Genomic DNA, 10716 nt, shown 5'->3' on the forward strand with positions numbered 1-10716 from the left:
GGAAGAAAAGGTCCAAGAATAGACTAATCAAATTATTCTTATTCTCTCTGAAAAATGAATGCGTTATCTTGTTTTTTTCTGCTAACATCATTTGCAGGCCTGCAAATCTTTATGGGCGTTTTTTCCACTGTAATTAGACAGTTAATAACATATTAACGTATACCCAACAGAACAGTTTCAGTTTTTGCCTCAGCAAATGTTTGTCTTTTATTAATTCTCTATCATTTTGATGATGGATTAGGAAAGGTGATTTCGTCTTCTTGTCATCCAAAATGTTGATTAAAAAAAGGAAAAAAATTCAGCATCTAAACCTGCTGAACTAAATTACAGTGATGAAAATTTGAACAACTAAACCATATAATGGATCAGGTGCCCCAATCCCACTGAGTGAGAAAAGAACAAAAAGAAAAGACTCGTGAATTACTATGTGATGAGCTCTTTCTCATTATCCACAACCATAATCTACGTAATGAGCAGTCACAGACATTGGTGCAGCGTGAGAATATTTGTGTGTCGGGTGATGATAGCATAAAATTTCCCTCCATTGTTTTCTTCTCTAATGTCAACTGCTTAATTTTATTATTGTCTTTAAGCTGATCAACTGGGAAAAAGATTCGGGCATTGTATGAAGAAGAGAAAAGACAAGGGCAAGGGCACATTGGATTCCAGGTGGCTTAGCAGCCCTGATTTGGCGTTGGGGTTTAGATATAATTAACAGGGCCCCACAGAATACCTCTTTGCTATATATACTTAAGCCGCCCATGTGAAAGGAATAAAGGAGACCATTAGAGGCGTGTAGTTTTACAGAGGACTTCAAACATTTATGCGGCATTTCGTCAACTGTGAAGCTTGGTCTTGCTTGCTGCTCTTTCTTATTCTAAAAGTTACAGCTGCAATCAATTGTTAAAGAAAAAAAAATTTGAGCGGGTCAAACAAGAGATTTATTTTTCAATTTGTTACTTTCCTAGTGGTAGCGCCTCTGAGTGGGATCCATTATATAGTTTCCTTGTTAGAACTGAAATCAAACTAGTGTGTTTAAGACTTATGTGTATTTATTAAGCCTTGCCTGCCTTTTCAACAACAGTGTGTATCCTAGTACTCAGTAAGAAACGTGCAGAGGTGAGATCCCTAAGTTGGAAGAGTGCTTTGAGAACCGGAGGTATAGGCAGCCGACAAGGACTTGGTTGGCTTGTACAGAAACATATGACTGCCTGCTCTTCTATTGAGTTGAATTGAAGAGAGTGCTTATATTCTTCCGCTTGGATTGCATTTCTTCAGTGTTTTGGGTTAAACCCATTTCTTGAAGTCGTTTGACTGAGAGATATAGAAATGGGCAGAGCACCTTGCTGTGACAAAGCAAATGTGAAGAGAGGACCATGGTCCCCTGAAGAAGATGCCATACTCAAACATTTTGTTGAGAAGCATGGAACTGGAGGCAATTGGATTGCTTTGCCTCAAAAAGCTGGTATATTATCATATACCCAATTTCAAAACATTCATAATTTTGTGTCATAAAGTGTTTTTTTAGCAGTGCATCAAAAGGGATTCAGTATTGGATTTGACCCATTTCAAAACGTTGGGTTTATGAATGTTTGAGAGTGTTTTTATTGTCAGTGCATCAAATTGCAATGCTTTTCTGGGTTCCTTTCCCTGGTGGGGAGTCCTGAAACTGTTGGAATCTAATCAAAACAGGCAGCTGGTCCCAGATGAACATTGCAAGACTGTATTTTGCACAATTTGTTGTGTCTTCCCATTAGATAAGTGGCTAGGTATAGTATAGATGTTTTGAAACTTGAGTGTGTGTTATGTAGACACACAGTGAATGGTCCTTGCATTGCTTATAGCAATGCCCATGTGTTATTTTTTCCTTTTTTTGGAAGCTTACAAGACTGGCCCAGTCTAGTGCTAGATATATCAGGTTTGTTCCCATTAGACAAGAGGCTAGATATGTCATACAGAATTTGAAGCATGAGTATATGTATGTTATGAAGAAACATAGTGAGTGGCACCTGCACTGCTTAGAGCAATGCCCATGTATGTTATGTTTGCAAGTTTGCATAGCCTCCTGAATCTGGTACTAGATATATCAAATAAATTTCAGAGCGTGAAATCATTTATTGATTTTACATGAAGTGCATGCAAGTAGCAGATAATATACTTAGAAATTTAGTATGACGACATAAATATGACAGTATCTCTTGAGCAGGAATATGATATTTTTCTGTTTTCTTAAGTGGGTTTCTTGCCTGAAAATGTTGAATATATATGGAGGAGGCTAATGTTTGAATGCCATTGTTTTGAATTCAGGGTTGAGAAGGTGCGGTAAGAGTTGCAGACTAAGATGGTTGAACTATCTAAGGCCTGATATAAAACATGGAGGCTTTTCAGAAGAAGAAGATGCAATCATCTGTGGCCTCTACAGCAGCATTGGAAGCAGGTAAAAATAAATATAAATTGCTCTAGAAATGCATATTCAGTACTCTTTCTTATCAATCAACAAGTCTCAAAGAAAGCATGTATAGGATTATGGAAGGGATAAGTTATAAGGTTTTTTCCTTTTAGATAGATCTCTGCATATTTTGTGACTCAAATTCTGTTAGTTTCCATTTTCTTTTGGGTTTAAGGTTTGTGGGCTGACTTTTTCAAAACCGTAAAATGTTGTGCAGATGGTCTGTAATTGCAGCTCAGCTGCCAGGCCGAACAGATAACGATATAAAGAATTACTGGAACACAAAGCTAAAGAAGAAATTGCTTGGAAAAGGCGTCAAGGATGATCAGCAAACAAGGCGCCTACTGGCAAAAGAAGCAGCAGCTGGAATGAGATTTAACAGTCATAACATTACTTCAGAAGCTATGTCTGCATCCAACACTTCAAGCCCATCTGTATCTCTGACAGATCTAGGCCAACAACATAGAAACAGCCCATATGCCCTAGAAGCCAGCAATGTCCCTGTGTTGCTTCAAGGCCCATCAAGCTCCGCCAGTTCTGAATCCTCAATGTCAAAAACTGCAACATTTAATATGGGTAATGATCATTATGAAAAGGATTTCAGCCATGATTCAGAATATTCCAACTTTACAAGCATCCTCATGAGGGCCCTTGAGAGCAATAGAAGTACTAACTGTTCATCCCACATCAATCCTTCTCAAATAACCCCTTCTCTCATTAATCCACATGAAGCCTATGATGCAGCAGCCTTGTATGTTCAAAGGCCAACAGTGAATGTCAAAGCTGAAACCTTTGATCAGAATGATACCCAGCTTCCCTATTCCATGCCACTCTGGGAAAGTTGCAATCCCTATCAATCTGGTAATATGTGGATGCATGAAGCTAATAATGGAGCTGATACAAATTTTAGCTACAGTGTTCCAGGGAATGATCAAATGGGTGAACTATTGTTCTACTCCCACAATAACAACAACAATAATAACTCAGTGCAGATTAAAGAGGAGCCTACAAATTATGGAGTGACACCCACAGAGGCCTTCTGGGTTTCTCAACTAGCTGCTGCTTCTGCTTCTGCTTCTGATCCAAAGTCTTCTGCATATTCTTACATTTTACCTTCTGAAGGTAATAGTAATACTGCTTCACAAGGGATTTTTCAAGAGGGAGTTATCTATTGATAAACTCATGTCCTCACTGTATATACTGTATGTTTATTTTTAGCAATAAGAAAAAAAAAATCAATCTTTTCCCCTAGGATTGCTCCAGTCCATTCACAAGTTAGTTATAAATGAAAAAAAAATGATGCTGTTACTGTGTTGGACAATAAAATGTACGCTGAAATACTGTGTTGCAGCATTTTGTTATAGTGTTGCTGCCATGCCCATTTATTTTATTGATTTATTTTTGTTATAAATGAGAATATTCAGAGCACTTTTCATGGTTGTCAGAGCTTTTGATGTTTGTGGATGGATTTATATTAGTTATCTGAGGATGATTTGGGGTGGGTAAAACGAAATCCAAGCCTTATCTGTCTTGATGATGTGTACATTTTGAGGATGGGCTTGGGGAGGTGAACCTTCTTCACAAAGTAGAATAAAATATTATACTGAAAATCAAGAATTTCTCTCCTCGTGCCTTAGAAATGTTCTTCTATCAATGGAATAAAGTGGGGCGGCTCAAATATGGTGGTCTGCTTTTAGACTATCTTAGTTATTGTCCTCTTTCTTTATCAGATTCCTTAGATTGGCTCTATCATTGGACTGAATAGAACCCACTAAATTTTTCCCAATGAAAACATGTATGATTTGGTTATTGAATTCATGTATCAATTGGGAAAATATTTTATGTAGAAGATTTGTTTATGAAAAAATTGTGTATATTTTTTTAAATTGATATTTCAAATTGCATTCAACAATCTATCATCAAAAGAAGAAAAGATCTTATCCCATCATATTAATTGCAGCAGCCACTGGATGGCAACTTTTTCGACATTAAGGTTTAAAACATGACTATTGTACATGATCAGACCAAAGTAATGAAAAGAAAAACCCTGTAGAAAGATTGACATAAAGGGCAGAAGAAGATGTTTTGGGCCATACTCATTGAAACCTGACAAAGATAAAGATACAACGAATGTAGAAGCAAAGCATCCCTTAGCTCATGTTCATTAAATTTTGACTGATTAAGATAGAGAGCAGAGAATTCCTTAGCTTTGAGCGTGCTAAATAGTGAACATAAAGCAATTTGAAAGTGAGAGAGAGAAAGCATTATGTCAAGTACAAATACTCATCACATTTTGAATCTCAGTGTATCTCATATCATATTGACCTTCTTTCCTACTAAGATGGATATTATAATAGAAAAGATCTTGTACTTACTGCCCAATACTTGTATTGTTTCTAAGATATTGTCCATAGCTTCCTATAGACATTTATTCACATGAATATTCTCTTGGAATGAATAATTATCTTGTACTTACTTTCCAATACTTGTTTTTGGTTTATTCAGTCTTTCCTATTAAACATAGATTGTAAGACTAGAGAACTACGTAACATGCAGAATTAAGGGGAAGATGAGTAGTTACAATTAGTTTTCTTAATTTAGTATTTTTTTATTAAGAGTTTATAAGATAGGGATTTTAAAATAGTTCATTTTTTTTCTCAAAGATCAAAAGAGATATGAATGGATTCACTCTAGAGAGCTCTAATGTTACCAAAAGGTCTATCCACAAAATCATTGAGACAAATGCCCTTCCTAGTTCCACTCCCTCTTTTGATTGTTGATCCTAAATCATAAGAATTCATAGGACTTCTAGTTAAGCTCTCATCCAAAAGGCATCTTCATTTTGCCCTTATTAGTGGAAGGCAAGGTAGGTGAATGCAATGCACCAATAATGCCCTTGTGAACATTTGTTTGCTCCCAACTAGCCTCATCTAAACCACTCCCATCAAAGCTAAGAGGCTATAAAAAGAGACAATATTTTCACTAGAGATACATTTATCTCAATAAGGGCCACTGTCATTATCACCACTAACCAAGGGAAACTCTTCCAAAGATTAAGAAAGACCTTGAGATCCTTGTTTTCATATTTTTTGAGGTCTTTTGCTTCCTCTTATTGTTCATGCAAATAGTGGCAATGACAAACTTTGTGGTATTTTTGGCACATAATTATGTAATCCTTGTAAACAATGTGTTGCACTGACTAGCAAAATTTTGAGGACAAAGTAATAGAAGAAGGAAGCATCGCATTCACATCTACGTTCACATAAAATTGAGAAAACAACAATCACTTCTTGTTCTTGATCATTGCATCAATAGTTATAAGGTGACCTAAAGAGTTAACAAGATCTTCCAAAAATGCATCGTCCTTATATTTTAATAGTAATCCTAGAAGCCTAACTTAGATGGACCTTGTTGATGCATTCCTTCTTAGGATCAAACCTTGATTTCTATTTTTAAAGAATCCTAACTCGCTTAAAAGCCACAAACCATTGAAGAGGGTTCAAACACTATTTTCACAATACAAGAATGAGATAAAAAGAAGTCATTCCTCATAGTTAATATTTCAATGTGACCATGTAACTTTCATTTTTCTCAAAACCTATTTCCTAAAAAAGAATCAATATTTGGCCTAGCTCCTATAAACTTCCCAATGAGAGAAAATTCTAGCCTAGAGGATGCCCTATCAATTGTCAAGTCAAGAATCTTAATAAAAATACTTTTGCCATCTTCAATGGATATCAAAAATAAGAATTAAGAAAAACTAGAACAAGACATTCCTTTAACAGTTTCAACCCAAATTTTCCTCATAGACAATACAAAACTTGACAGTTTGGAACTATGTTTTTCAGTTGTTTGGTATTCTACAGTTGTACATGTCATGGTAATTGTTTCTGAACACCTCTCTCTATAGTTGATTTGCTAATCAGTTGTCTTGTGTTTTTATTCTTCTTTCCAATAAAAAATTTGAGCACGTTTTATAACTAACAGTACAAGATAATAATAGTTTTGCTTATTTAAAATTGATCATTTTATTTTGTGATTTGGTAGTTATAATTAAACCATATAATATTAAGTTTTAGAAAAATAATATAAGCAAAATGTACAAAATAATAAATTTATGTATTATTTTTCAAATTTAAAATTAAATTATTTTATTTATAATAAATGATTTGATTAACATGTTTACAATATGAATAAATATGATAAATTTATAATTAATAGTTAAATTAATGTAATATTTTATATTTTAATTATTATTTATCTTAGAAAATAATAGAGATTATATATTCTTTTATTATATTTATATTGGTGATTTAATTTAAATTATATATTGAATTAAAATATACTATGGTTTAATTTTTTTAATTATATAAATTTAGAGTTTGAAATAAATAATATTTTTAAAATTAAAAGGTTGTCTTTTAATTAATCAAGTACAATTATTGAGGGTAATGGATATTCCTTGATTATACCATCCATCAAAGTTCGAATTCTCTAGAAGTGTAATGAATAAATGATGGTTTCAATGGAATGATACTCATCAATCTTTAACTCTCAATGAAAGAAGTATAAATCAAATAATAAAACCTTCCAATAGAAAATGATGATTACTTAATACTTTTTTTAAGCTTGGTAATAAAAAATCTGGCTTGAATCGAGTTCGTTGAGGCTACAAATGAGCAAATAGTCCAAATCCACTGGCACAATAATCCAACAAGAGTTTGGAAGATCGGCATTAACAAATTTCAACAGGAAAGTTCAAAAATTGTAAACATAACGAATTAACAAAGATAAAAAAACCCATGATCACAATAATCTAATGAAAATTCGAATCTTAATTATAATACCAATATCATACTTTAACAAACACATAATACATAATGATAAATTATAACAAAAATTACTTAATATGAATCCCAAATCAAAATAAATAATCCTCACTAAAAAAGACTTTTGATGTACATAATAAAAGTTCTACAAATCTTACAGTAGATATGAGACTGAAACAAGGCTCTAAAAGGACTGCACTATATTTAATAGAAAAAAAAAAGTCTAAATATATATTGCTTCTCTTCTCTGCCATGTTGATCTTGTTTAATAGAAAATCAAAAAAAGCAAGCATATTTTTACTAAAATATTGCAGGCATACTTTGAAGACAACTTGAACATGCCTCCCAAACAGCTTGCATGGGATTTAAGCTTTCTTTTCTAATAAAAACTTCAGCAGCCCATAAACAATCCAACCAGAGAATCTTACAGATTAATGCAATGAAAATAAACCATTATTAATTCATCCAAAGATATAATTGAAGCTATTCTAAAACTAAACAATTATTACTGCTCAATAAAACATCTCATTGCCAGATGTGCCCAAAACGTTTGATTCCAAAAGCCAACAGCTACACCCTATAAAATAGCTGGCACAACTCTTTTAAAAAAACTCTCATTCATTAAATATAGAGTTTCCCTGGTATACAAAAGTTTTGTAAGATACAGTGTGGAAGTACTTAGATTCTGGATAAGAACATAAAGTTGTTTAAACCCATTTTAATATGTTTGGGTGCATGTTTCTGGACAAGCAACAGCTGCGCCTTTCCCGGCAGCAAACTAGTTTTAATGTTGACGGGTGCAGAGAATTCCATGCATTCTTTTCTGTGGGTATCGTCATTTTAAATGAGAGAGTATACCACACGCTATGGACTCTCAGTTTCAACTTAGACAGGCTTCATTACTTTCCTTCTTGGTCAAGGAACTTAAAATTTTGTACTTGGGTTGAATAATGTTCAATGAATTCAAAAACAGTTGGTCAAAAAAATGATGATTTTGGAATCGTGTTTCCATGAATTTGTTGGAATGGGTACCTCTCGGTCTTTGGTTATGAGTCAAAGAGCTTCAGTCTAAAGTTCGAGCTCTCAATTGAATAACTAAAATTATTTTGTAGATGAAAAATTTTCAAAAAAGAAAAAGAGTTGGTCAAAAAGATTGATGGAAAATGGTTTTTCAATGGTAAATAGTTTCATGAGTTTAAAATGTGAGAAAAAAATGGAGAATACTTGATTGGATTGTCAAACAAGCTAACTAGGTTAGAAGAAAAAACATTCTTCTAACCAATAATTGAGAATACCATCCTTTTCTTAGACCAATTAACATTTGACTGCTTGAAATAAGTATCACATGTTTAAGCATGACAATGTTTTGAGGTTAATTTTTCTAAATGAATATTTTAATTGGATTGTGAAGAAAATAAATGGTTTATGATATCATTTAGGCTCAATTCAATAAATGCATTCAATTTAGATAATAAAGTTGGGTTATAGGATAAGTATGAATTAAATATGTTGATTAAATAGGAGGATGGTTGTAATTGTTAGTTAACTACTTGAAATGAGTATCACATTTTTAAGTATGAAAATGTGTTGAGGTTAAGTTTTTTAAATGAATATTTAATTGGCTTGTGAAGAAAATAAATGGTTTACGATATTATTTAGCTCAATTGAATAAATGCATTCAATTAGATAATAAAGTTGGGTTATATAATAGGATTGAGATAAATATGGTGAGTAAATAGGAGGATGGTTGTAGTTAGTTCTAATATTGATGACGTAGTTTTAAATTAGTTCTTTGTTATTAGAAAATTAATGACTTCACTTTAAGCAATGTCTTTGAGCCTTAACTACCACAAAAATAACGCAAATCAATTTCAATCTTTGTAAGTCCAATGTTAACTATTGTGAATTTGGTCTAACGCATAGAATTGATCTTGGTGTTACGGAACTATTCTAATAGAAAGCACCAAAAAGTTTGCTTATCTTCACCTTCAAGATATATGACTATCAAAGTGGTGTCTTGAGAGATCATTGAGGAGCTAGCTGATTCAAGTAGTGAATAAGCTCTCCTAGGTCAAACTCTTTAATGGACCAAATAATGATGAATAAAAATATAAAAGACAATATTTGTAGATGTGAAGGTTGCCTATGTGATTATGTTGATTTGATTCCTTTATTGCCCTTTATAATTGAATTGTGCTCTAACAATCCAAATCATTTCTCAATATGTATTTAAGTAGATGGCTTCAAATAACATGGCATAATGACATGTAGTATGAAACATGTTACAAGTCGACTCATAATAGCTAGCAAAAGTATGTAGGAAAGATTAATTTTAATTTGATGTCTTGGGTTTTCAGGGTCATTTGTGTGCTCCTTGAAATTGGCATTGGTCAATCCCATATCATATCAGTGAGGATGTACAAGGATAAACTAAGTATTTCAAGGTAGGGAGAAAATCTATGGAAATCCATAGAAATAAGGTGAAAGAGGGGTCAAATTATGAGCCAAGACTAACACGAGAGTATGTCTTCATTATGTTGTTGTGTTAAGATATTTCCATCAAGGAGACACAAAAATAAATGAGAATTAGTATGGGTATACTAATTTCACCATTATACTATTTTTGTGTGTGCATTTGTAAATAAGTCAAAAAATATATTATAATTAATTAAACTAATATATTAAATGCAACTATTTTTTTTATCGATAAAAGATAGTTTATATTAATATTATAATAGTTCATACATTTTCTCATCCAAATTAACCAAAAATAGGGATTAACCCCTAAACCAATCACAGACCAGCCATGTATGCCATCCAATACCCGGCACCTACCCACCTACAAAGAAATTCATGCTAAAGATTACTAACCGGCCACCCAAAATCTGGCTTCCAGTCATTTTTACGTACTACAGACTTAAACGTTCAATACTATGTAAATTTTTCAACAAAAATTTGCAAAAAACTACAGACATTCTATAATTTCATTTTATTTTTACCTGGGCCATTGACCCAGTAGTTCTCCTAAGCAAATTCGGTCTTCTTTGCCTCGTCCTTCTACTTCTTTGCTTATGCCATTCACATTTCCACTTCTTTTTCCTGAATGTAGTCTTTCAAGGACTCCCATCCCACTTGTGCCTCTTATGTTTTGGCTTCACGATTAGCACCATCATTCCACAACACAAAGGGCATGACCTCCACGTTGCTCCCCTCGAGCATGATTCCTTCACCAAACGGGCACCTCAAACCCCTTCCCACCACTGCCTGTGCCATCAAAGAAGCCACACCACAGAGAGAGTGGTCTAGGACGTAGGCTTTTGCTACCCAAATCACTTCTTCCTTTGTCTGAAACGTCAAGCCCCAAATAACCACCATAGAGATTATGTCGCCACTTGTCCTGTATCAAAGTTTTAACTATATATACTCTTCCCCAACAAC

The 10716-nt window shown here is 33.5% G+C and overlaps 1 protein-coding gene across 1 annotated transcript; it reads left to right on the plus strand.

Annotated features, from left to right (window-relative positions):
- Positions 1-815: 815 nt before the first annotated feature.
- Positions 816-3893, plus strand: LOC131079415 (transcription factor RAX2). Its single transcript, XM_058017354.2, has 3 exons — positions 816-1465; positions 2308-2437; positions 2667-3893. The coding sequence occupies exons 1-3, from the start codon at positions 1330-1332 to the stop codon at positions 3622-3624; spliced, it is 1224 nt and encodes a 407-aa protein (XP_057873337.1). The 5' UTR covers positions 816-1329; the 3' UTR covers positions 3625-3893.
- Positions 3894-10716: the final 6823 nt, after the last annotated feature.

The sequence above is a fragment of the Cryptomeria japonica genome, chromosome 6, assembly GCF_030272615.1.
Source record: "Cryptomeria japonica chromosome 6, Sugi_1.0, whole genome shotgun sequence".
Classification (NCBI taxonomy): domain Eukaryota; kingdom Viridiplantae; phylum Streptophyta; class Pinopsida; order Cupressales; family Cupressaceae; genus Cryptomeria; species Cryptomeria japonica.

Bases quoted from the DNA above. Each gene is read 5' to 3' on its own strand.
- LOC131079415 (XM_058017354.2), top strand. From the start codon at position 1,330: ATGGGCAGAGCACCTTGCTGTGACAAAGCAAATGTGAAGAGAGGACCA. The intron at 1,466-2,307 runs GTATATTATCAT...TTTTGAATTCAG, and splicing joins TGCTTTGCCTCAAAAAGCTG to GGTTGAGAAGGTGCGGTAAG. The intron at 2,438-2,666 runs GTAAAAATAAAT...AATGTTGTGCAG, and splicing joins TACAGCAGCATTGGAAGCAG to ATGGTCTGTAATTGCAGCTC.